General features: G+C 40.7%; 1 protein-coding gene and 2 long non-coding RNA genes across 8 annotated transcripts; 1 reads left to right on the top strand and 2 right to left on the bottom strand.

Moving 5' to 3' along the window:
* Window positions 1–1,789: 1,789 nt before the first annotated feature.
* On the bottom strand, window positions 1,790–26,387 carry rfx1a (regulatory factor X, 1a (influences HLA class II expression)). 6 transcript variants are annotated; one of them, XM_015945799.3, is made up of 19 exons: window positions 26,199–26,387; window positions 18,229–18,597; window positions 17,935–18,044; window positions 17,754–17,849; window positions 17,458–17,601; window positions 17,186–17,277; window positions 16,639–17,086; window positions 15,819–16,000; window positions 15,390–15,509; window positions 15,134–15,267; window positions 14,852–14,970; window positions 14,452–14,558; window positions 14,202–14,353; window positions 13,664–13,761; window positions 13,285–13,434; window positions 12,296–12,504; window positions 4,049–4,202; window positions 3,924–3,969; window positions 1,790–3,837 (listed from the first exon to the last, which is right to left on the bottom strand). In XM_015945799.3, exons 2-19 carry the CDS (start codon window positions 18,587–18,589, stop codon window positions 3,677–3,679), a joined length of 2,883 nt encoding a protein of 960 aa, XP_015801285.3. In that variant the 5' UTR covers window positions 18,590–18,597; window positions 26,199–26,387; the 3' UTR covers window positions 1,790–3,676. The 6 variants fall into 6 exon arrangements, with proteins under 6 accessions (XP_015801285.3, XP_015801287.3, XP_015801286.3 ...); XM_015945801.3 differs by lacking the exon at window positions 26,199–26,387 and adding an exon at window positions 25,934–26,171 and having other exon boundaries at window positions 15,819–15,994; window positions 16,690–17,086; XM_015945800.3 differs by lacking the exon at window positions 26,199–26,387 and adding an exon at window positions 25,934–26,171 and having other exon boundaries at window positions 16,690–17,086.
* Window positions 20,056–22,511, top strand: LOC139062171 (uncharacterized). The gene is made up of 5 exons (XR_011515755.1): window positions 20,056–20,388; window positions 20,630–20,736; window positions 21,200–21,264; window positions 21,796–22,195; window positions 22,422–22,511. It is a non-coding gene; the product is annotated as an uncharacterized lncRNA (long non-coding RNA).
* Window positions 21,219–25,921, bottom strand: LOC107391927 (uncharacterized). The gene is made up of 4 exons (XR_008565797.2): window positions 24,912–25,921; window positions 24,601–24,670; window positions 23,553–23,658; window positions 21,219–23,475 (listed from the first exon to the last, which is right to left on the bottom strand). It is a non-coding gene; the product is annotated as an uncharacterized lncRNA (long non-coding RNA).
* Window positions 26,388–27,345: the final 958 nt, after the last annotated feature.

The following is a 27,345-nucleotide window of genomic DNA, read 5'->3' on the forward strand; positions in this document are numbered from 1 at the left end:
GCAGAGAGTGAGGTAGTGCCAACTCAGCGACGTTCCTAATGCCTAGTGACAAACCTAGCTACATTTCTGAGGACCCTTAGCTACTTTCTGTAGAACTTTCTTCTAGATATTCCCTGCAAATTAGCAACAAAATAGCCATTTTCACTCTGAACCGTTCTTTGGTTTGACATTGTTTAAGGTGTCATCAAGGATATAAAAGTTACAGATGCTGTGAATGTTACTAGAGTGTAGCTCACCTTGTAAGATGTCTGACTCTCACGCAGAACACCTGGGTTTGATTCTGGATGTGAACATAGTTAATTTAGAGTTTATTTTTTACATTAATGGTATATTTTTTTACAGTAAGATGCCCAAATTTTTATTTGAGACTCGCTGAACGGCTTTGCATTCACAGATAAAAAAGATGTGGGTTCAATTGTCATTTTGGAACAATTTTTCAAGCAACGGAAGGGAATGATCTGAGCATGCAGGAGGACTGACCCATCATAAACCTTTGTCGGCTGTGCTGAAGAGAAAGGTACAGAACCAAATTATTTAATTAATTAGCTGCGCGTTCTGTCCTCTGTCCTCCGGGCCACACACACACACGGGACTGTCTCAGCCTGAGGGGGCAATCGCGAGCATAAAAATTCAAAAGTCCGTAAAGTCCCTTTAACTTTAATTTGTCCTTGTGTCTGGGTGCAGTTAACGATTGCCTTGTCAAATCAAACATTACTGATTACCATATATATAAATCATTCAAACCTTATTGATTTAAGCACAGATTAATCAAAACATTATTATTATCCATATAAAATTTGTTAATTTCATTTCTTGAAAATGTTCACTTTATTCAGAGAAAGGGCACTCCTGTGGTGCTATCAAAGAAGGCTTTGTTTGGGAACACAGGCTGACGTGTTCCTCCTGAAATGTCAACAAGGTTGCAGTATCCTTCTGGGCTTCAGGAAGTTAAGAGTGTAAAATCCATTTTAGAAGATAGAATTAGGTCTGCAGATGACCATTGGCATGTAGGTCAATCTGTAGGTGAAAATTGACCATTTCTGGACATTACATTATTATAATTTTATTATCAAAATGTGTTTAAACAAAATAATTAACTTAAAAAGTTTGATGCTCCTCTCTGTTTTACACAACTGAAACCTAACCTGAACTCACTTAAAACACAAACATCAGATCATCAAATATTAGATCTTTTATTATATCAAATTTATTAGTTTATAAGTTTCTGTTTCAGATAAAGATGACTGTTCAGTGCCTTTAATAAAATCTGTTTTGAGTTTTTGCAGCTGTAAGGTGTTTGTGCAACATTACAGGAAGGTATGAATGTGATTAAATAATCTGTAATCAGAATTATCCAGATTATAATTAGAAAAACAATCATTGCTATTTTTGTTATTTTAACTTATGCACTTCAGAAATCTTTATGTAACAAGTTTTCTTTCTTTTTATTGGTTTTGATCATAAACATCTGGAATCTGGCTCAACTTTATCAATGTTTATGTAATAAAATCAATTCAATGTGCACTTTTTTGTGGTTTTAATTCAACAATAGTGAAAACGACCAGATCCACATAGAAAAATCTTTGCTTAAAAGGGTTCATTTTAATATTTTAGTCCTACAGTTGTTTGTCTACCAGCTACAACTGGATCCTCTTTAGTATCACGGTTTCTGAGAGTCCTCCACCCACGGTGAGTTTTGGCCACAATCATGATAAACCTGCTGAGCTCCCATTAGTCCACTTTGATGACGTTTTAAGGAAGATCAAATGTAAAAAGGAGAACACCAGTGCAACTTTAAAAACTGTCTTTAATTTATTTCCTTTAAAATGAAAAACCTCTGATTTGCTTTCTACCACCTCCAAAGGCACAGTCATACTTATAGCAGACCAGATTCATAAAACACTGCCACTGAACATCTGCTTTATTTCTGTCTCCACTTTGTTTTGTACATCAGAAACAATACACTATAAAAATGACTCAACATGTTTACTGTTTAAACCATTTTGTAGGATGAAGATGGCAGAAAGACTGCAGTTGGTATTAAACTCCACTTTCTAAGATCATGTGCTGCTTTGGAGCTGACAGTGCCTGTTGGAAACGTGACCTGCAGCTATTTAGAGACCAAAGCTCTGAGATATTTAAAAATGACATGTTTGCATCAACCAGTGTGGATGAGCAGTGTTTAAGAATATGGATGTTTGAAGCAAAACAAGCCATCAGGAGTGGGAGTTGGAACGCAGTGAGATGAGTGCAGAAGAAAAGCTTTCAAGTTTCTCTCCTCTCACCAGATTCTCTGAACAGCACGGAGCCAAACCAGATATTTACATGTGATCTGACGCCTCCATCTCACCACCAACAGCACGCCTAAGATCATGAGAAAACATCTCAGATGACTCTAGAGTTTTAAAAACAATAGTGGACATGTGCAAAGAGGCTGGGCCGAGGCCTGTTTGTGGTTCAAAGGTCATCAGATATGAAAGAGGATTGATAACCCAACAAACAATCACAAATCAATAAAAGTACACAAATGTTGCTTACAATGCGTGACAACACAGCACCATACACTGCACAAGAGGTTCACTTAGTGACAACCAAAGTTCAACAGAAGTGGATAAATATACAGTCAATGTCATCACTGTTCTTACTCAGGCACAGACCTCCTAAAACCACAGAGGAAGAGAATTTAAAATCCACAAGAATCTGGGATGAAAGGAAAGCGGTTTGGCACACGTGCGTGGAAAACTGAACAATTCCAAAGAAGGCAAGAAAATCGAAAGTGAAGGAAAATGAGGCCACAGAGGAACCTATTACAAGTACAGGGTTATAGCACTTTAAACAGAAAAAATGACACATACAGGACATCTTTAGTCAGATCACACATTCAATAAGAGTGAGGTTTTTTCTTTTGCAGCCACTAACAGGAGTTCCTGCTCCACAGCCAGAGCTTTTTTTCTTTATACAAGTGTGTAGCAGCTGCAGCAGGCACTCCACAAACCAACAATAACCTCCTTTACAGGTGAATCAAATCAGAAAGGGCGTCTACCATACCTCCATAATGAAACATTTATAAGAAAATATCTACAGAAACACTTAGCATGTGTCACAATCACACAACTGTAGAAATAACAGCAAACAGAACAAACTCCCTAATGTGTGCTCTTTTACACATTCCCCCTCGCTTTAGCATCATGTAGCACTTCAATAAGTAAATGTGGACTCCTCTTTACACTCCTCCTGTAAAAGTGACCTCTATACACAATGCAGCATTTCCAGACCACCTAGACATGGCAGTGAAAACTTCAGGAGGGTCTGTGAGGCAACAGGTTTCAGCGTAACAACAGGAATGAAACGTGGCCGTTGGTTTGTACAGAATCATACAGCTGAGGGGTGAAATGTTCTGTGGTTCTCTTTGTTTTTAAGGACCCTGCTTTTCAAAGCCACATCCTATTGCAACAACAGTGTTTTTGGAATAAATGAACGGTGCTGAAAGGTGATTGTGCCGTCCAAGCAGCAGCAGTTATGACTAAGTGTGTTTTGACTGTGTGTGTTTAAACATACACAATAAAAACAGTTTGCAGTGAGAAGAAAGGTGGACAGGATCTATTCACACATATCAAATGTATAAAGGTTATTTGTACATCTGTGTGGTGAATATTAGCAGCACACGTGTCTCTGGTTAGTTATCAGCTGAGCCGGTGGTGAAGAGGACTCGCTGATCGGTTCTGGCTAACTTGGCCGGCGGCTCCAGAGACTCCTCCCCGAGCCCGGCTCCGTCAGAGGGGAGAGACAGCTCCTGACCTTCTTCCTCACTCTCCTCATCTTCTTCATCTTCCTCTTCTGTGATTGACACATACATGTGGTTATGACTGATGCTTAGAAGTAGCAGGAGTTAAAGTTGATGATGAGGCAGGATCAGAACAAACCTTTGTCAGGATCCAGCGTGTTCAGACCTCGACCTAAACTGGCAAACTGATGCAGGAGAGGATGAGAGGTTAAATATGGCTTCTATTACTGTTGTGCGTGCGTGCGTGTGTGTGTGTGTGTGTACCTCTCCCATAACAGCAATGGGGGTCTCTCCTTTAGCCTGGGCCACTCTGTGCTCTATAAGGTAGTACATGTACTCATCATATAACAGACGGATCAAGTGAAAGGAACCAAAACTGGCAGCACTTCTCAGAGTCAGGTCTCTGATCACCATGGAACTGGAGAGCAGGGAGAGAAAGAAACTCCTGTTACATAAAAATCAGTTCTGTCAAGAAAACCAGGTTTCTGTGTGTTACTATGACACACCCCTTATCCAATTCCTTCTTTTCTACATCCTCTTTTACTCTTTAAACTTCTGTCCTAACATCTTAGCCCCTCCCACCTGTTCTGAGAGCAGAAAACACAACAAGGAAACAGGAAGTGGAGTAGTAATCTAACAATATGAGTCATCGCTGCTTTTAGAGTTACTAAAAGAGTCAATTAATAAGTATTGAAGCATCCTTATCTCCATTTGCCTGATCTTCAGATTTGATCACAATGTGAGCCACTGGCAGCAGCTTTGGTTTGTGGTAACATGTTTTACAGATGTGGACAAAATAGTTGGTTCCCTTTGGTCAATGAAAGAAAAACCCACAATGGTCAGAAAAATAAATTGAATGTGACAAAAGTGATACTAAATACAACTTCTATGAAATGTAACTTTATGGGTTTCTTCATGAATGAAATTAATTCTATTAGATACAAAATCATTAGCATCCTCCCTAATGTCATTTCATCTTCCTCAGTAAGTGAGGCAGCATCAGAGGTAACTGTAGAACCTCATCTGTGTTTGAACTGTTTTGATTCAGTTGAGCTTTCAGAGTTATCAAAAATATTAGCTTCAGCTAAACCTTCAACTTCTATTTTAGATCCAATTCCAACCAAATTATTTTGAATATGCATTTCCTTTGGTTACTGCCCCCATTTTAGAATTAATCAATCTATCCTTGGTAAATGGATATGTACCACAGGATTTTAAGGTTATTTTAATCAAAATTTACTTAAGAAGTCTTCTCTGGATCCAGATGACCCAATGAATTATAAACCAATATCTATCCTTCCTTTTTTACCCAAAGTCCTTGAGAAAATGGTGGCCAAAAAGTATGTGGGAATCTAAACACTAATGATCTGTTTGAGGAATTTCAGTCTGGTTTTAGCGCGTATCACAGAACTAAAACCACATTAGTGAAAGTTACAAATGATATTCTCATGACCTCAGATCAGAATCTTGTGTCTGTTCTAGTCTTGTTAGATCTCAGTGCTGCCTTTGACACAGTTGATCACAATGTTCTTGTAGAAATGCTTGAACATGTTGTAGGGATCAAAGGAACAGCGCTAGGCTGGTTTAAATCCTACCTGTCTGACAGATTTCATTTTGTTAATGTACATGACATATCGTTACTTGTGGAGTACCAAAGGGTTCAGTGCTTGGACCAATTATTTTTACTATATATATATATATATATATATATATATATATATATATATATATATATGCTTCCAATTGGTAAAATCATTAGACAGCATAGGATAAACTTCCACTGTTATGCTGACAATACTCCGTTATATTTATCCATTAATCCTGATGAAACTAATTGGTTAAGTACATTACAGGCTTGTCTTGAAGACATAAAAAGTTGGATGACTCAAAACTTTTTGCTTTTAAATCAAGACAAGACTGAAGTTCTCATCTTTGGACCGGAACTTCCAAAAAGGAAACTGCTTAGTCAGTTACCTGATCTGAACGGCATTCAATTAGTCTTTGAGAACAAAGTAAAGAACCTTGGTGTTATCTTCGACCAGGACAAGTCATTCAAGTCCCACATTAAACAGGTTTGTAGGATTTCCTTCTTCCATGTTCGGAATATTGCTAAGATTAGAAGCATCCTTTCCAGGAGTGATGCTGAAAAACTAGTTCATGCATTTATTACATCAAGACTGGATTACTGTATCTTTGGTGTGTTCTTACTGTGTTTAGTTTCTAATTCAATTTTTGGTTCTTTTTTAAAACACAGGAAAGGTTTTTCTTTACCTTGCTGATGTACGTTTTGTTTGCCGACTGCAAAACATCCTCTCAGGCAAACAAAACGTAAGTCAGCAAGGTAAAGACAAAACTTTCCTGTGTTTAAAAAAAGAACCAAAAATGGAATTGGATTACTGTAATTCATTACTATCAGGAAGTCCACAGAATGTAGTTAAAAGTCTTCAGCTTGTCCAAAATGCTGCAGCTAGAGTTCTCATGAGAATTAAAAAGAGAGATCATATCTCTCCTGTCTTAGCTTCCCAACACTGACTGCCTGTTAAATTTTGAATAGATTTTAAGATCCTCCTTCTCACATACAAAGTTCTTAATAATCAAGCTCCATCATACATCAGTGACTTGATTGTTCCATATGTTCCAAACAGAGCATTTCACTCTCAGATTGCAGGTTTACTGGTGGTTCCCAGAATATCTAAAAATAGGATGGGAGGCAGATCTTGTAGCTATCAGGCTCCTCTCTTAAGGAACCAGCTCCCAGCTTTAGTCAGTGAGGTAGACACCTTGTCTATTTTTAAGACTAGGCTTAAAACATTTTTATTTGACAGGGTCTATAGTTAAATTCTGATGTTAGCCCAGATCTGGATGAGTAGGGGCTCTCCCTTGCCCTGCCTCCAACATACCTCCATCTAAAAGGCTAGGTTATCCAGAGTTATCTCTGTAGTTATGCTGCAATAGGCTTAAACTACTGGAGGGCATACTGACCACTGTGTCACTGTGTGTGTTTGCGTGTGTCTGTTCTGTCTTCTTGATCCCCAGATGGCTGCTTATACTGAGCCAGGATCCTCTGGAGGTTTCTTCCTGTTAAAAGGGAGTTTTCCTCTCCGCTGTCGCTACATGCTTGCTTAGTATATGAGGGTTGCTGTAAAGACACTGACACTTGTCAGTGACTTGATGAAATTGACTGGGTTCTTTATATAGAAAACTTTTTACTGACTGGCTTAATGAACTGAACTGTACTGGAATCTTTGCTTTGTGAAGTGCCTTGAGACGACTCTTGTCGTAGTTTGGCGCTATATAAATAAAGTGAAGTGAATGGAATTGAACTGAATTAACCAATGAAAGTCAGACATTGCTTTTCAACCATGCTTCAAAAGAATTATTGAAAAAAATAAACTCATGGAACGGGCCTGGACAAAAATGATGGTACCTCTAAGTTAATATTTTATTGCACATCCTTTTGAGGCAATCAATGCTAGAATAGTCCAATGTTTTTCTCTTCTTGGGTGTTTTTAGCTGTGTGTTTGGTTGTTGTCCTGTTGCAAGACCCATGACCTGCGACTGAGACAAAGCTCTCTGACACTGGCCCGCACATTTCCCTTGATAGTCTTGAGATTTCATTGCACAGATTCAAGACACCCTGTGCCAGATGCAGCAAAGCAGCCCCACAACATAACAGAGCCTCCTCCATGTTTCACAGAAGGGACAGCTCTTCTTGATATGATTCATTTTTCCATCTGTGAATATAAAGCTGATGTGCCTTGGCAAAAAGTTTCATTTTTGTCTCATCTGTCCATTGGACATTCTCCCAGAAGCTTTGTGGCTTGTCAACATGTAGTTTGGCATATTCCAGTCTGTTTTTTTTTATTATTTGTTTTCAACAATGGTGTCCTCCTTGGTCGTCTCCCATGTAGTCCACTTTGGCTCAAACAATGACAGATGGTGCGATGTTCCTTGAGCTTGAAGTTCACCTTGGATCTCGTTTTTTCTGGGCTCTTTTATCATTCAGATTATTCGTCTCTTTGATTTGTCATCAGTTTTCCTGCTGCTGCCATGTCCATGGAGGTTGGCTTCAGTTCTATGGATCCTAAATTTGTGAATATGTGCAGCTGTACTCACAGGAGCAGGAACACCTATGGTCTTATAGTTTTTACCTTTAGCATGCTTTTCTATAATTTTCTTTCTAATCTCCTGAGACAACTATTTACATTGCTTCTTCTGGTCTGTGTTGAGTGTGGTACACACCATGTCACCAAACAACACAGTGAGCCCGGAGGCCTATACAGGTCCTTCACAAAAAATTAGCATACTGTGATAAAGTTCATTATTTTCTGTAATGTAATGATAAACATTAGACGTTCATATATATTAGATTCATTACACACAACTGAAGTAGTTCAAGCCTTTTATTGTTTCTAATATTGATGATTTTGGCGTACAGCTTATGAAAACCCAAAATTCCTATCTCAAAAAATTAGCATATTTCACCCGACCAATTAAAGAAAAGTGTTTTTAATACAAAAAAGGTCAACCTTCAAATAATTATGTTCAGTTATGCATTCAATACTTGGTCGGGAATCCTTTTGCAGAAATGACTGCTTCAATGCGGCGTGGCATGGAGGCAATCAGCCTGTGGCACTGCTGAGGTGTTATGGAGGCCCAGAATGCTTCGATAGCGGCCTTAAGCTCATCCAGAGTGTTGGGTCTTGCGTCTCTCAACTTTCTCTTCACAATATCCCATAGATTCTCTATGGGGTTCAGGTCAGGAGAGTTGGCAGGCCAATTGAGCGCAGTAATACCATGGTCAGTAAACCATTTACCAGTGGTTTTGGCACTGTGAGCAGGTGTCAGGTCGTGCTGAAAAATGAAATCTTCATCTCCATAAAGCTTTTCAGCAGATGGAAGCATGAAGTGCTCCAAAATCTCCTGATAGCTAGCTGCATTGACCCTGCCCTTGTTAAACCACAGTGGACCAACACCAGTTGCTGACATGGTACCCAAGACCATCACTGACTGTGGGAACTTGACACTGGACTTCAGGTATTTTGGCATTTCCCTCTGCCCAGTCTTCCTCCAGACTCTGGCACCTTGATTTCCAAATGACATACAAAATTTGCTTTCATCCGAAAAAAGTACTTTGGACCACTGAGCAACAGTCCAGTGCTGCTTCTCTGTAGCCCATGTCAGGTGCTTCTGCCGCTGTTTCTGGTTCAAAAGCAGCCTGTCCTGGGGAGTGCGGCACCTGTAACCCATTTCCTGCACACGCCTGTACACAGTGGCTCTGGATGTTTCTACTCCAATCTCAGTCCACTGCTTCCGCAGGTCCCCCAAGGTCTGGAATTGGTCCTTCTCCACAATCTTCCTCAGGGTCTGGTCACCTCTTCTCGTTGTGCAGCGTTTTCTGCCACACCTTTTCCTTCCCACAGACTTCCCACTGAGGTGCCTTGATACAGCACTCTGGGAACAGCCTATTCGTTCAGAAATTTCTTTCTGTGTCTTACCCTCTTGCTTGAGGGTGTCATTGATGGCCTTCTGGACAGCAGTCAGGTCGGCAGTCTTACCCATGATTGTGGTTTTGAGTAATGAACCAGGCTGGGAGTTTTTAAAAGCCTCAGGAATCTTTTGCAGGTGTTTAGAGTTAATTAGTTGATTCAGATGATTAGGTTAATAGCTCGTTTAGAGAACCTTTTCATGACATGCTAATTTTTTCAGATAGGAATTTTGGGTTTTCATGAGCTGTATGCCAAAATCATCAATATTAGAAACAATAAAAGGCTAGAACTTCTTCAGTTGTGTGTAATGAATCTAATACATATGAAAGTCTAATGGTTATCAGTACATTACTGACGATAATGAACTTCATCACAATATGCAAATTTTTGAGAAGGACCTGTATATAGGTCCACTGACTGATTACAGGATTGTAGACACCTGTGATGCTAATTAGTGGACACACCTTAAATAACCTGTCCTTTTGATCACATTAAGTCTTTTCTAGGGGTACCATCATTTTTATCCAGGCCTGTTTCATTAATGTATTTTTTATTCCATTGTAGCATGGTTGAAAACCAATGTCTGACTTTCACTGGTTAAATTTGATAGAATTGTTATCTATTGTTACTTTTTTCAGATTCAAGTTATTTCTTTTATTGACCGAATGGTACCAACAATTTTGTCCACATCTGTATGTGGTTTAAACAGAAAATCAGAGGGTTTATTTTATCTTAGCCCAGGTTATAACATTGGTCCTAAACAACTATTGGGTTTTATAGACAAAAGATGGCTGGTAGAAAGTCATCATAGATCTTCATACCACGTCCTGTCTCCTTCATATGCATGTTTTTGATTTCTGGGTCACAGGCAGATGAGATTGAGAGGCACAAATGTTATGTGAACAGCCTAAAGCTCAACACTTGTGTGCAAGTGACTTTACAGACATTCTTTACTCGGCCAGCTCGATCATTTTGCTAATTTTATCAAAAGCCTCAGCTGCATGGCCTCCATGTTCAAAGGGGAAGAAATACTTATTAATTTGTTCTTATTTCTGTAAATAATCTAAGGGAAGCTGAATTAGGGATGTAGGGACTGTACTCCTTTAAGTGTGGAGGGTGTTATTTTCAGTAGTGATTTGTTTGTAAAACTGAAACGTGTTAACGGCAAAAAGGAACAGAAACTCACTGTTAAGGAGCAGTGAAAGAGCAAATGTCAGACTCCACTGACCACAAAGACGCGGTTACCCTGTACATTTGAGTGTGTATTGACCTGACACACCATATCTGAAAATGTGAAGGTTATTTGGGTGTCATGCCTGTTCAAGATTAGGGTACTGTTATTAAGTAACACTTACTTAGCCTAGTTTATGCTTCTGCGTCAGTATTGAGAAATGCAACGCCATTATCCGTCATTGCAAGGGCTCTCCAACAGGCTTGCGAGCACGGAGTCAAGCCCAGTCGTAGGAGAGCACAAGCTTCCTTCCTTTAAATTTGTCAACAGCACCGCCATTGCACCCTCCAAAAACTAAAGAGAGCCAAGGATATCTAGCGGCAGACAGCGAGCAGCTTGAATAATACCTCATGGAAAAACTCTGAAAATATGGACGTTTTATTCACCCATGACTGGAAGAGTGTAATCAAGCGTGGATGGAAATGACAGAAATGTGAATTTGGAGGTGGCGAGCGCATGAAGAGGTGGAGGAGAATGAGGGACAAATTTGACTATTTTAAAAAGCTCTGAAATACAAAAAACGCAATACAAACACAATAGTAAATGTATTATCTTGGACCAGATACATGACAGGATACCTCAGTAAAGTGCTACGCCAGGGCTATTCAACTCTGGGCCTCAAGGGCCGGTATCCAGCATGTTGTAGTTTTAACCCTGCTTCAACACACCTGATTTCAATCAGCAGGTGATTGGCTTCTGCAGAGCCTGATGAGCTGCTGCACATGTGACTCAAACACTCGATCAAGTGTGCACCAGAGAAATCACTAAAACGTGCTGGATACCGGCCCTTGAGGCCCGAACTTGAAACGCCCCGTGCTACGCCCTCTGTTGTCCTGGTGGGGGATTGCTTTGCGACACTCCCCAGGTGACGGAGAAGTCCAAAGGCAAAATGTCTCCATCAATGTGTGTGCGTCTCTCCCTCGTGGAGCTGATGCAGAAGCATAAACTAGGCTTTATGATCTCTTTCAGTTGATTCACTTGGTACAACACATATATATTATGGGCTATCACAACCTTGCGTGGTCTGACTGGACACCTTTAATCACGTCTTTACGTGTAACGTAGGGGGCAGGCTCCGCCTACAAATAAATTCCCCTACTCAAACATTATGCTCCAGTTCTTACGCTCTTTACCTAGCAGAGAACACCTAATAACCAGCTTGTTTTAAAATGTTGTTTTGCAAAACAGGTAAAAACAAGCTCTATTTATTTTGTGCACTTTCATTTTTTCTGGCTCTTTCCCTATACACAAAGTAATCTAGTGCATGTAAGAGCATGAAATGTATTATATTACAGTGTTTAACCCTCTGGAGGCAGGCGTTGCAGATTTGCAACAGTTAAAACCTATCTACCTGGTTACTCCACACACGTATTTCATGAGTATTTTTTAACTCAGAAGGACCCCTGAAGGACTTAGTTGTTTGTCCTTTTATCAAAACTTATTTTGAGCCTGAGAGGGTTAATAAAGGCTTTAGCTCAGTTTCAGGATGAAAGAAGAAGAAAATATCATTTCTATAATGCCTCTCAAGATAAAAATCACGAGGCGCTTTACAAAAACAAAAAAAAATGTAAAAATATAAAAAAGCATTTAGAAAATGTTTAAAAATATATTTAAAATGAGCAAAAATAGGCAATTGGAATTTAAAAAACAAAATGTTAAGAAAGAGAGAGAGTGAATAGGAAAGAGGGAAATCAGTTGATCCTGAGGAAGGCGGAATAGGTGGGGAGAGCAGAATAAAGAGAGAGTGGTTGAAGATCACATCAGCACCTGGTCTTGTTTATCCCATTGTACCTGTAAAAGGACCACTTTAGTAAGAAGAGTTTGGCAGCTTTAGGAAAAGCAGGGCTCTGCTGGTAGGGCTTTAGGACCTGAGAGACCACACCATCAAGCCACACAGCCCACTGCTCTAAGGAGTTCTGCTGCTGGAGGGTCAGCTTGAAGTCCTGCTCCAGCCGTTGAACCACGCGGTCTTCACATCGACACACCCACGATGCCTGCTCCTGCAGAGTCAACGAGACACGTTCAACACTTCAGCATCAGTCGTCCTTGTCTTTGGCTTAAGCTAAAATCCTTTAATGGAGTCTTCATGTTACAGTCAGATTCTGAAACTAACGATTAAGATCCAAATACATGATTCTGTGTCTGCACCCGAAAAGGAGGTTTCTGAGAAAAGGATTTCCTGGTGAGAAGTGTTAGAATGATCTAAACTAGCAGCACGCCTCACTCATCAAACCTAGCTGAAACCACAAGCAGAAATAGGTGCATTTGCACAAAAATCAAAAAAAAGTCAACCACTGACACTGAAAGTCCCATCACACACACACACACACGAGCAGATTAATAGTCTAGACCAGGGGTCTGCAGCTCAAAGAGCTATTTTTCCTCAGTCTGTCTAAATAAAGCACAACAGGGACTTTTGAAAAGAGACTTTTTTTGATAAATATCCACAAAAGGTGATTAAGGCTGCTGAAAATTTTGTTTTAAATTGATTTTTGCACAAAGAGTGGATATTTTTTATATGGGGTGATGATATTTATGGAAAATTACGCCAAAAACAAAAAAAACCAGACACACACACATAGATCTAACTAATTACTTTTAGTGTCATTCTGTTGTGGAAATCTAGTGCAATTATTCCATGTAAAAGCTGCTTAAACCTGCATTTTACATGTATTTAAAAACATGAGTTAGTTCTTAATCATTTTAGCCAAAGTCGTTAGGAATCATGCAGGATGACCTAAAAAATTGACTGCAGGTGCAGATCCCAGGTCTGGACCAACCTGGACATTAGCGAAGTCAACGCGGTTGAGGTCCGACAGCATCTGGTTGATCTGAGCCGTGTTCTGGAGGACAGCACGGGCCGCCTGGGCGAGGTGGTTCAGGCTGGTGTAGCGACGAAGAGTCTGAGCAAACGCATTGGCTGATGTCACCTGAGAAAAATAAAGGAGTCGTGGCTCAGAAACCAAAATATAAACAAAAAGCTCAAAATTGTTCATTTTGTAAAACTGCATCAACTTTCACATTTGCAAAAACCCTGAATAGTCTGGACAGTAAATAGGAAGAAGAATGCTTTCTAGTGTTCTGAATGAATTATTTTACTGCTGATTTCTTTAATCATTTAGGAAATGTTCTGATGTTGATCAGCTGAGACAATGGTACCTTGATGCGAACCATTTCCTCAGGAATGTTCATCATGGCGTTGGTCAGCCAGCTCTCAAGGCTTTTCGCAAAGTTTCGAATGGCTTGAGTTAAGGCACCTGAGGGCAGCAAGAGAGATTAAAATGTTTTTGAATGAACGCCCAACATGTCTGGGATCCTGCAGTAGTAGCTGATTTTATAGCTGTGCAGATAAACAACAGATCTCCAGGACGCTCAAGCTCTGCATTCATGCATGGCAGCACTGCAGTAAATCAGTAAAAAAGAAAAAAATAATTGATGACATTTTAAATTCTGGATTAAAAGCTACAAAAACAGAAAGAATTCTCAGAGATGTCTGTGAGCTGGTTTCCACAGAGGAGCAGAAGCACAGACATCAGGGGGCTTTTTTAAGCGTCTCGGCCAAGAAAAGGTTGAGTTTCTGTATGATTTGGTTTTTTTATGCTGATTTTACACCAACATGAAATAAATATGATACTTTTCATTTGGTCTGATGCAAACCAGCTCTATTTAAACGTAATGATGTGTTGCAGAGCCTTACTGGGGATGGGTCTGAGGACATCAGGGATGAGGATCTCCACCAGGCTCTGGTACAGGCCGTTGTCACAGTCGCGGCTCCAGCGCAGCACCGGCTCGTACTTGCACAGCAACACCAGGCAGGACTTTGGGAGACGCTTCTCTGACTCGTCGTGACTGTCAAAACAACGACCGGTAAAAATGAAACAGTGCTGCCACTGTGACAGGAGACCTTTAGTTCCTTCTAGTTAGAGCTAACTCAAGATGCAACTCACACAGCCATGGTGGTGTCTCCACTCTGGCTTTGGCTGAACCTCCAGAAGGTTTTCCAAAGGGTCTCCACCAGTGTGAACTGCAGATTGACCATCACATCCACTATGGCCTGGGAGAAGACAGCAGTGAGGTCTCAAACATCAGCAGTTCTAAGAGAGGGACCAGCATCCCAGTAGTCTAAACAGAAACCTACTTATGTTACAATAACTGGTATGAATGTGTTTTCTTTAAAGACTTTGTGTTTTTGAGCCAGAGTTCATCAGTTATTCCACTTGAAGCATTTTTAGTTCACGCTCATTTTAACAACAGATGAAAACATCTATTTTAAAGCATATCTAGTGCAAGTTGGTGAAATAAAGTGTTGTCCTCGTGGGAGAGGGCGCAGGCACCTCTCTGTATTACCTCACAGTGTTCTCTGTAAAGCAGCTGAAAGCTCTTTATGTGTTCTAGCTCAATGCCCTCTGGCAGAGCCTTCCCCTGGAGGTCGATGTCTGGGAACTCTGGGAGAGCTCTGGACGCATCTGGATGAAGACAAACAGCACCGAACCCTCAGTAAAGTCACTTCAAATGTGACATCAACGACATCGATGTTACTTTTGAGGGCATCACAACACAACAAGGATGAAATAATCAAGAAGTCAGATGCTTAAGTTTGTGATTGATTCAACTGCGAGCTAAACTCACCCAGGAACTGCTGGTACTGCTGAACCTGGGTGCTGATGTCCACGTGTCCTGATCCCTGTTGCTGCTGTTGCTGCTGGCCGGATCCTGCCGCTGTGCCGTTGGTCATCCCTTCAACCTTATGGACAGGCTTTAACCTGCAGAGAGCGGGGAAGGGCATCAAACCTTTCTAAAATATAAAACCAGGAGATGAGCAAGACTCTAAACAGGAGTCAGATACAACAAATGTGCAGAAACGCGTTAGTGTGTTCGTTCAAACCTCTGTTTCTGTGAGAAGGGCTGCTGCCTCATAGCCAGATGTTGCTGGTCTTCCATCAGACGGAGGAGAGAAGAGCCTGCCTTGATTCTCAGACCATAATAGTGATATTTGGAGTTACCCCTAGAGGGAACAGATCAATGGAAAATTCAGCTTTGCATTTATTTATTTTTTGCTGTGTGCAAAACTTTTACTAGAGTTCCTGCCAACTTAGGTTTGCGTGCACATTTATAATCCATAAAGGGACAGTCTGTTCTTCTCATGTTGCAGGAACGCTGAAAACGTCTTCTCCAAAACCAAATCAAGAAAGACTTAGAAGGAAAAGTTAGGAAGTAAAATATTTTGTTGATGAAAGTTGGAGAAACCAGGTGAGGCATAAGCCAGGTGTCCCCTCACATGCGCACCTGGTCTACACGAGTCTGTTGAACTTACCGAGTGCCGAGGCGTCGTGTGCGCAGCCCCATGAACACCGATCTTATGAGTTTCCCAAACGAAGCAGCATTAACGGGCTCTAGTTTCTGCTCCTGGCAGTGCAGCAGGTAGTGGCAGTAAAGGGTGGATCGTGGCAGACTCACACCTTCAGCTGTCTCATAGTTGTCCAGCAACCACTGTACCTGACCCACAGGCAAGTTAAAAAGACAGAAAGAAAATAGCTGGTGCGATTAGAAGAGTCTGAACACACATCAGACACACACATCCTGAACAGAAACACTCTGTGTTGCACACATTACTCACATGCACATCTATGCATCTCATAAGTAAATCATACAAACACAAATCCACTCCCATTGGCTGCTGTGTTACAGAATGAACAGATCCGTTTGCGTGCCGCGGCATACAACTTTGGTATGCAATGAATCAATGACCTGGAATACTGATGGGATGTCTGCCAAACACGTTTTAGGTAGAATTATCATGTGGGACTTAATGAATTTGGGATGAACTGTAGAGAGCTGGAGCATTTCAAGCAGGTTATAAATGCCCCTAGTCGCATGCAGCCGCAATGATATGAAAATGATGAGGTCATGGTTTTGTTTCCTTACAGGAGGAAATCACAGTTTACAAAAAACACTGTCAATTTTATTTCCATAAGGACTAATTAGCTCATCCTCAGCTTTTACTGCATCATTTTTTGAATTGTGCTTTCCACTTGACAAAACTCCACTATGACATCATCAGTGTGCGCCATCGAAGGGTTGTGTGGATGAGAAGGAAACGAGAAGAAACTCCTGCGCCTGGCGCCTCTGCATACCTTCTTGTCTGCCGACGGCACGCTACTCTCCTCGCCCTCTGTAATACTCACAGTGGCCGGGGAGGCACGGGCGGTGTGTGAGTAGCTCTGACTGTTCCCGGCTGCCCCTCCGTTGCTGCTGCTGCTGCTGCTGCTGCCGCCGCTGCCCAGCATGTAGCTCCCCTGGATCACATAGCTGCCTGTTGCGCTACCATTGGTGCCTGCGCCCTCCTCTGACCCGTTGGTAGTGCCCCCTGTGGTAACCACGGTGGCTCCGCCCCCTGCTGCACTAGTGGGCTGGGCCACAAACATAGACACGCCCTCTGTGGTACCAGCAGCCACAGAAACGGTCAAAGGTGTTCCTGGAGTTGATGCTTGTGAGCCTGAAGTGGGCTGAGCCTCGTAGTACTGGGCAGCTGTGGTCTGGGTGTACAGGGGGGTCTCGGTGTACGGGAAGGTGGTGGGGCGACTGGATGGGAGACATTCAGACCCGTTAGAAACTATTATTATTAAACACATTTTCATTCACAGAAAGTGATGACAGTTGACTGGAGAGTCTGGCTCTGACATGGTGCTGGTGGCGTAGCTGTTCTCTCCTCCCTCCACATACTGCACTTGATTGGTGTACACATGTTGTACCGATGCAAGCTGCTGCTGAACCTGAAGAATCACACACACACACACACACACCACATATCCAGTAAGTCTTTCCACATCCTGTTAAAGCATATCACCTGTTCTATCAACCAGACAGACTCAAGTTCAGATACTTTTCAGCTACACACAGATTTTCGTTCCCTCAGCCCAATCCCAGCAGATTTCCTCACTTCCCTAACCTACTTGGAGAATGATAGCTGGCGGCTCTCTGAACAATCTGCAGCTACAGAAGCATCTTGGTTTCCAGGCCCGATACTGAAGCTCTCCTGTCATACTTTGAGGCTGCAGCTCCTCTAGCTTCTGATGCCTTGCTAACTCGGGGACATCCTTACAAAGAGAGGGAAAGTTGGACCACAGACGAGCAGCTGCCCAATATTAAACCAAAATGAAAGGAAGCTGAGAGAGCCAAAGATATTTTCAGACTTTTTTCAGATCAGCTTTTCGAACCGTGGTGCTGTGTGTGAGAGTGTGTGACTTACTTCCTGTGTGATGTGAACAGGCTGAAGACTGGTGACGCGGAGCTGAGTGCCTGGCTCTGTTTTGGCTATCTGGGAGGTGGCCTGCACCACAGACCTCTGCTGATACAAAGATGATCTCAGTACAGAAAGTTCTTAGGACCACACAATGACAAAATGAATGCTGCATTTGTTTGTATTTGACCTGTTGGGCTGTTTGCACCTGCTGAACAACCTGGGTGGGAACTCCTGTCTGCACAACTGCTGGAGGGGGGCTGGAGTCTGACACGCTGTCGCTGGAGTGAAGGGAACCCTCTGAAAGACACATTTTACATGATTTTATTTAACTTTGTTGAGATCCTGCTTTGTGACCAATTACATTTTTCAAACATTTAAATTCATTTTACAATTATTAGATTTTCCCAACTTTTAATTTTGTAAAGTAAAGCAGAATAAAAACACTCAAACTCATAGATTCAGAGTTAAACTCATCCCTTACCTGTGACTGTGACAACTATGTACTGCGGTGTGCTCTGAGCGTTTCCACCCGGTGTGGGGGAACCCTGGATCTCTGCAGTCACATACTGTGTCTGAGCCGGCTGCGCCTGTGTGGCGGTCGGGGTTTGGCTCGCCGCTGCAGTCTTCTGAGAGCTGACGGAGGAGGTCTGATCTGTTGGAGTCGTCTGGCCCGTAGGTGTGGCGACCGTGGGGGTGGACACAGTAGTCTGAATCTCTGCTAGAAACTGAGGAGTGGTTGCAGGTGTGGAGGCAGAATCAGGTGGCCCCGGTGTCACGGTAACAGCGGCCCCCTGAGTTTGAGCTGCTGGTTGGATCTCCCCTACGTAGGCTGAGGTGGCCATCACAACAACTGGTAAAAAAAAAAAAAACACAAGATAGACTTTTTGGTAAAAGCTAAAAATGCTTTAAATTATTTTAAAAAGACAGTTTTTTTTTTACAAACACACAACTAGTACCCTCTTTTATGGGGTTAAAACCATAGATCACTAAAATAATTTAAAATGAATCTTTGGGCAAACGTTTTCTATTGAGGGGATATTTTATATGTAGAGAAAATGCTAATTAGTAAGAAAGAGATAACAGTGATAGAACTGATGTGACTGACCTGTAAAAAGGGGATGATGGGAATAAAGACTGGTGTCTCATTACATGTAATGTGATCACATGGCCTTCAGCCTTTCAAATAGCTGTGCCTGTTGCAGGAGTCGGGAAAATCCCACATGCTGCACTTTTTGTCCTGCTCTGTGTCTGACATGAAAGATTTAAAGTGTACTAAGTCTTTGATTGTTTTATATTTGCTAGGATTAATGAAAACAGTAGAAATGGTGAAGGAAAAGGAAAGTATTTATAAAACTGTGACGATGACAGCACAGAAATAACTCTGTGAGGTTATGTTAAAGCGACTAAAGCATAAAGCTCCACATGATCTACAGTCTTCTATGGTGAAATCCACATAAACACTCCACGTGGTGTTTCGTTAGGAATAACAAAATCACTCTATGTGAAGCTGCAGAGCTGTTCCAAATGATTTCCCCTCCCTTCATTTTTATTTAGTCACACTTAAATGTGTCAGATCCACAAAGTAATTTCAGTATTAAATAAAAAAAATACCTGAAGGAATATTAAAGGCAGTTTCCAGATGATTTTGTTTATTAAGGGATAATAACCAACCTAATCCTGTGTGAACGAGTTACAGCTCCTCTTTGTAAACACTGAATGAACTTAGGTTAACCATGTTATTTGAAACCCTGAGTTCAGTTTCAGGCCTGATTGCTATCATAGCTGTAGAGAAACTCATCACTATTTACTAACAATGCTTGATTTCAGTTGTTATTCCTAAACCAGAACCACGACAAATAGTGAGGCTTTGGAAGAAGTTACATTTTCACATAGAGCCAGGCTGGTTTGGATAGCTTTTATCAATAAAATCATAAGACGAAAAGAGTATTTGGAATTTGAAAAACACCAATAAAAACAAACAGGAAACTGTGCAGTAATGAATCCAACCAGTGATTTCTAAGTGACTTTACTGATGAAGTCATTCAGATCTAGAACCGAGTCTCTAGGCCATTCAGTCCAAATTGACTACTTGTTCATAATTCTGTGTTTATCATGTAATAACCTTTATTGCACTTTTGTAACGTGAACAAACCTATCGGATTAGATTTGTGCCAATAGGACCAAGAAAAACATTTTGAAGATCAAACTAATATTAAGACATTGAGAGAAAATGAAATGTTTCAAAAGAAAAACTTACGATCTGAATCAACTTCTTAAAATGAGTAACAAAGTATGTTTCCTTTTTCTGTTTGCCTCTATGTGTTTTTGTTATCAGTTTCCTTAGTTTTGTTCTCGCTGTTCACAGCTTTGCTCTCACTACCAGATTTGCACTTACACTGTCTGGCTTTCTCCTTTGCAATCCCTGAGTTTTTGGTTGCAATTCTGACACAACCCTTTCGGGTGGGTGGGACTTCTGAGAAGTCCTCTCCCATAGGACAGTGGTTTCTCTTGAGTGACAGTTCAGTGACCCAGAAGTGATGTATCCTCCAAGACATTTTTTTTTCCCACCTGGTCAACAACATGAATTTTGAGCCCCAAACACGTTATTTCTGATGTCTGTGGTGTCTACTGGGGATCTAAAGTGAGTATTGATAATATACTTTATCTTTACTTAGTTAATCTGTAAGTTAAGCCACTTTTTAAGTTGGTTTTAACCAGACGCTAGCTCACTAGCTAGCTGCTAAGCAAGCCATTGTGCTAGCCTCAGGACAATGGTCTATTGTTCCAGAGAGACGTATTAAAAACTCATCTTAACATATTCATTACTGGTTTCGTGGAATTGATGATTGCAGTTTATGTTAATAAGTTTGCTAATTTTTCAGGAACCTGTGGAACATCAGAGACTTTGCAGCTACTGGAGCTAACCTGTGTACTGCTAACTTGCTACAGAGGAAGCAGCAGAAAGCTGAGCTAACAGGCTGTTTTGCAGGTAAATACTCTTTTAGTGGAACTGCAGGATTTTTATGATATAACTCAGACAGAATCTACATGAGCTATTGTGGGAAGACATTTAAACTACATTTACATACAGATACATGTATTTTTTATTCCATGTTACTTGGACGGGCTAAACAAGTTCATAGTTCTGCCAGCTCCTTTTTCATTGAAACAAATGGATTATATGATGTAACTCTGACTGAATAATTATCTAAGTGAGTATGTTTGATAATAAATTTCTTACCAGTATACAGATCTGACATTTGTTTGTCAGAACAAGACAAATCAGATTCAATGTGCTTTCTGTCACGTGCTCTGTATTCTCCATCAAAAGAATGTTATCCAGGACAGATAATCAATAATGAGTTAAATACATGCTTTTAATTAATTTTTACATAAAATCTATATTTTTGTCTAAAAGCTATTTTTTTATTTATTCTTTTCTTTCTTTTTAGATTGAAAACTACTACATTGCATTACAATGGAAGTGCCACACGGCCACATGCATCAACTGCAGCTGGTGAGCTAAGACACACCATAGTGTACACAAAGTACACTGCAGACAAGGGATGTAAGAAAATATCAATATGACAATATATCGCAATATATTTTCTCAGTGATATTGTATCGATATTCTCAAACTGTTTCGATATGGCTATATATCGTGATATATTTTCCTGAGATATTACATCCATTTTCAAAAGCAGTGTATCTAATTTTTGGAAGAATTTACATGCAAACATTTGTGTATTTTCTTTGTTTTTGGTGCACTTTAAATGATGACCGCTAGTTGGCAGCAGTGTGCATTGGGTTTTGTTTCCACCATTGAAATTTAAATCTCGCTATTATGGTTCAGATAACTCATGTTATACATGTTAAGTATCAGTTTGGACTGTTTATTGAATATTCCTACAATAAATTCAGTCAAAAATACACATCCCTACTGCAGACCAATCCCACCTCATGTAGTTCATATGCTGTATAATAAACCCACAGTGATGGCTATGGATAAATATCTGTACTAATGGTAATCTTTTTCCATTGTTTCCAGTTGACAAGCATATGGACCTATTGTTCGAGTCCGTGGTGGTGGATGCTCTACCATATCAGGAGTCGGTGGTGGTGGATGCTCTACCATATCAGGAGTCTGACTAAGTACCTGTGCCTGAACCTCTCTGTGTCTAGTTCAAAAGACCTGAAAGACCTGCTGTAAGCAGGCACAGGTTAAGATTTTAAAAGAACCTGTAAGGTGAGCAACACAACACAATATAAATCTTTATTATTATTGTACACTGTACAGCTAGAATAAACTTGCATGCTCAGAAGCCACGTATGATTACATCGCCTACAGGTTGCCTGATGCTTAACTTCAGGCAGCTGCGTGCTCCGTGGAACAACCGCCTGTGGGAGGAGTCGTTGTGAGCTGTTAGGAGTTTGGGTCGGAGTCCTGGGTTTGTGTTCCCTTTAATCTCTTCCTTAGCCTTGCTAGACACCATTGCAGAGCACCATGGAGAGGCTTACCTGAAAACTCTTCTCATGGGGCAGGCACATCCTCACACACCTGTTACCCCATCCTTGAATAAAAGCTGGTAGCTGGTCACTCATCAGAGTGTTTTAACCCATATCTAGCCCATGACTCTGCCGTTTTTCAAACTTACGTTCTCATTTTCTATGCAGATCTATGGGAATTCTTTCCTTGAAGCTCCTGATCACACAACCATACTGGCAGTCGGCTTACCCACTACCTTCTGCTCACCCGCTTGCAACTCATGCTGTCATTCTCCCAGACTTCTGGTTGTTTCTCCACCATTCTGCTGTCTCCCGTCTGCGCTACAACTTCAGACCGTAAGTACCTAAACTTTTCCTTTTGTAAGTCATTCTTTAGTCATTATTAACACTCAATTTTACCTCAGGGCCTTCTGATCTTTAAACACTAAAACCTGTGGCTCCATCTCTGTAAGCTACCTGCACAGTAAGTAAGAAAACCCTGACCTGTTGCCTCTTACTAACCTCTGCTCTTCCTCGCAGAAGCTTCTGGTTGCTGATCTCCAGCTTTTACCTCTTCAATCATCCGTCAAACATTTGAATAAACTGTTTTTAGCTCATTTGTCTTCTGAGTTTCTCTGCATGAAGGTCAAGTTATTGCAAAAATCATGACATCAGCAATTATTTTGCACCACTCTGTTAAACACCTGATATTAGTTTCAAGTGTATCTTTAAAAATACATTGAATGTCAAAGTGAATGAAAGGCATCCATTCAGCTTTCAATGTCTAATGCAGGATTTTATGGACAGGCACCAAAACAGGAAATTTATAAATTGAGATTTATTTACTAAATCAGGTAAACCATAATAAAATACTAATGTTTAAAGTCCAGAGGAGGGAGGAAGGCTTTATAGCAGGGGTATTCAATTCTAGTCCTGGACGGCTGGTATCCAGCACGTTTTAGTTGTTTCCCTGCTCCAACACACTTGAATCAGTGGTTGAATTACCTGTGCAGCAGCTCTGCAGAAGCCTGTTAATTATCTGCGGACTGAAATCAGGTGTGTTGAAACAGAGTTAAAACTAAAACGTGCTGGAAACCGGCCCTCCAGGCTCAGAAGTAAATACCCCTGCTTTATAGGCACAGAGAACTCCCATCATGATCCTGGAGACGGCACGAGGAGATGACGACATGAGTGTGCCCTCCCAGATCACACCAACACCACCTGACCACACAGAGGCATGTGTCTGTAAGAAAGAAAAACTGGTGATGTATGAGATCTAAACAAAAACTACGAACAAAATCAATTTTACAGTTGTTTAACCTGCTGAGCATTGTCTCCCCAAAGAGCTGCACAAAGGTGCAACTGGCTCAGAACCAGGGTGCTCCGTTATGCAGGTGGTCACCTCCTGCTGACACCCGAGGATTACCTACAACAAAGGGAAAACTGATATCAATAAGGAAATAATTAAATCAGAGCTAAAAGTTTAATTTTAGTGTGACGTTTGAGATTGTGTGAAATAAATGTGGACATTATGATTTTCTATTGTGGGGTCAGTACCTTGGGCGTTTCTCTGCAGCAACATTTTGTCTGGCCAACAATGAAGTAGAAAAGTCACCAGTTGAGGCAGAGTTAGACTATATTACTCCAGCTAAGCTAAATGTAGCTAAACTAGACACTAGTCAGCAGACTATAGTTACTATAGGTTTTATTAGATTTAATGAAGGCATCAGCTGTGACATACAAATTGGTGTGTTTATGTATGTATTAGGTGCAACAGAAAAAGAAGAGGGTTGTAATTATTTCAATGCCAAACAAGCTTGTACAATAAAAATGCTTGTGGTGCATTACCTAGATCAGTGCTTCCCAACTATCTCTAACCAGTACCTCACAAAATATATCATTTTGTTTTATCCAGTGTTTACATTTAGTGTCCCACTTCCTCAAGTGCTTATGTGACATCTGATTCACTTCAGAGATGTAAAAGTGGTATAAAATGTACTGAACATACAAACTTAAGTAATAAAAACATCAGATATGGATCTGATTTAGGGTGACAGAAAGCACATTGAATCTGATTTGTCTTGTTCTGACAAACAAATGTCAGATCTGTATACTGGTAAGAAATTTATTATCAAACATACTCACTTAGATAATTATTCAGTCAGAGTTACATCATAAAATCCATTTGTTTCACTGAAAAAGGAGCAGGCAGAACTATGAACTTGTTTAGCCCGTCCAAGTAACATGGAATAAAAAATACATGTATCTGTATGTAAATGTAGTTTAAATGTCTTCCCACAATAGCTCATGTAGATTCTGTCTGAGTTATACCATAAAAATCCTGCAGTTCCACTAAAAGAGTATTTACCTGCAAAACAGCCTGTTAGCAGTACACAGGTTAGCTCCAGTAGCTGCAAAGTCTGATGTTCCACAGGTTCCTGAAAAAATAGCAAACTTATTAACATAAACTGCAATAATTGATTCCACGAAACCAGTAATGAATATGTTAAGATGAGTTTTTAATGCGTCTCTCTGGAACAATAGACCATTGTCCTGAGGCTAGCACAATGGCTTGCTTAGCAGTTAGCTAGTGAGCTAACGTCTGGTTAAAACCAACTTAAAAAGTGGCTTAACTTACAGATTAACTAAGAAAAGATAAAGTATATTATCAATACTCACTTTAGATCCTCAGTAGACACCACAGACAGCAGAAATAACGTGTTTGGGGCTCAAAATTCATGTTGTTGACCAGGTGGAAAAAAAATGTCTTGGAGGATACATCACTTCTGGGTCACTGAACTGTCACTCAAGAGAAAACACTGTCCTATGGGAGAGGACTTCTCAGAAGTCCCACCCACCCGAAAGGGTTGTGTCAGAATTGCAACCAAAAACTCAGGGATTGCAAAGGAGAATGCCAGACAGTGTAAGTGCAAATCTGGTAGTGAGAGCAAAGCTGTGAGCAGCGAGAACAAAACTAAGGAAATTGATAACAAAAACACATAGAGGCAAATAGAAAAAGGAAAAATACTTTGTTACTCATTTTAAGAAGTTGATTCAGATAGTTTTACTTTTGAAACATGTTTTTTTTCCTTTAGTCAATATTTTTGTTCTGTCAATTTCTTAATTTTTGTTTGACCGTCAGTGTTTTTCTTGATCATTTTAAGAATCTGATTCAGATTGTAAGTTTTTCTTTTGAAACGAATGTGTTTTCTCTCAATGTCTTAAAATTTGTTTGCTCTCCAAAGTGTTTTTTCTTGATCCTATTGGCACAAATCTAATCCCATACAAACCTACCAGGCACCTGTGCAACGCCCTCCATGACCACGCCCCTTTTCCTGTGAACGTCCGCCACCTGTCACAGCTGTCTCTAATGTCACTAATTATTCTTCCACTCCCTCTATCTGACCAACTCATAACATATAAGGCTTTGCTGTTAGCGCTACTTTTTTTAGCGCGGTCTTCGTTTTGACACATAAACGTCATTTCACTTGTGTGGAAAGTCGGCTAACAGTAAAAAGCAGCGACTTCAACCCATCCACCGCACACGATGACCCGAAAACAGTAAAGATATTCACTGTTGCGAAATTTGCTCCTCGTTAGCTGGGAGCAGTAACGAGCAGCAAGCTTGTCGTGACAACAACTGATGCGAGGCAACTCGAGCAGCAAGCTAACTGGTCTCTACAACAACCGCCATTTTGTACCTTTTGCATTTGACATCGCCATAACAACGGCCTGCTTGCCTATGCATCTGTGACTGCGTCGTCATGGCAGGCAAGACTCCCGAGTCATTCCAGAGAGAAGTACACATTAACCACCGCATTCACGCCACACAGTTGGCGTGTGGACCAGCAGCTTACGTACGGCTAGCCCCGCTTGGAGGCAGTGGCTTGTTATGGCCACTGAGTGAAACAACAAGGAGGAAAACGGCACATTTCAAACGTGAGAGAAAGAAAATGTTTAATGTACCTAAAGGTTCGCCTCTGGTTCCACAAGCAAATCCCACACACGTAGAATTATCTTCTTTATATTTTTATGGCGGATTCTGTTGTTGTTGATTCTCGTTGCTGGGTTCTGGTCGCCAGGGCTACCGTGGCTATGGCGCTTCGTCCTCACCAGGGCAACTGTTGCTACCCACCCGCTCCCTTCCCTCCTCCTTCCCTACGCTGATTGGCTGAGTGCTGCCGATATGTCTTAAAGTCACAGTGTCCCCCCTTTTTTTTTAAGTCTTCCACACCCATTTGTATTTTCCACAAGTTTAGTGGATGTTTAATCAGTAAAACAGTAGATATGTCCTTATCAGGGAAGTGGACAGTTGGTAGGGATGTTTAACCTTCAAAGAAACTTCTAAAGCTCAACATCACAATTCGTAGGCAGTGAGAGTTGTGGCACTTAACAGGACATAAAATGATTGGAAAGACAGGGAAAAGACTTTAAAAAACAGTTAAATTATACGTTTTTGCAGGATGTTTATCCCCTGAAATTTCTGCAAAATCATAATTATTCTACTCCTTAAATTCCAAGCTGTTTTTTTTTTCAAGACAAACAAGCCTTACAATCAAATAACCATTTGTTGTGTTATTTCAGTTCCCTGTGAGAATCATGGCAAAATGTGTCGTTGTGAACCATTTTAACATTTAATTTAGATTTTTAGAGACAACAGGACCTCATATTTGGTGTTTCTGGACACACAGTGAGGTCCTGACCCCACCTTTGGGCACCACTGCCCTAAGGAGCAACTTAAGTGAGTTGGGACGCAACAGAAAACCAAAGACTGATAATTAAAAACTTTAACATTAGTTGCAAATGATTTCAAATTATATTACATTTATATTAATAAAAGTACAATTGATTAAATTTTATATTGCCACAATGACCTATGTGGCAATATGCTAATGAGTGTCAGAGTGACCACCCTACCAAAATGCCATTTAGTTTGCTTTTTTTATCCTTGCATTCATTACAGATTCACCATCTTTATTGTAATTTCCTAAACGAGTGACCTTTGACTATGTGGATAGATAAAAATGTGTTTTCTGTTTTAGTGACTCATAATGGGGTTTCTATGTTATCTGTTTCTGAAAATGTCACAGGACCTGTCTCAGCCCCTCCTGTT

Source organism: Nothobranchius furzeri, chromosome 12, assembly GCF_043380555.1.
Source record: "Nothobranchius furzeri strain GRZ-AD chromosome 12, NfurGRZ-RIMD1, whole genome shotgun sequence".
NCBI lineage: Eukaryota > Metazoa > Chordata > Actinopteri > Cyprinodontiformes > Nothobranchiidae > Nothobranchius > Nothobranchius furzeri.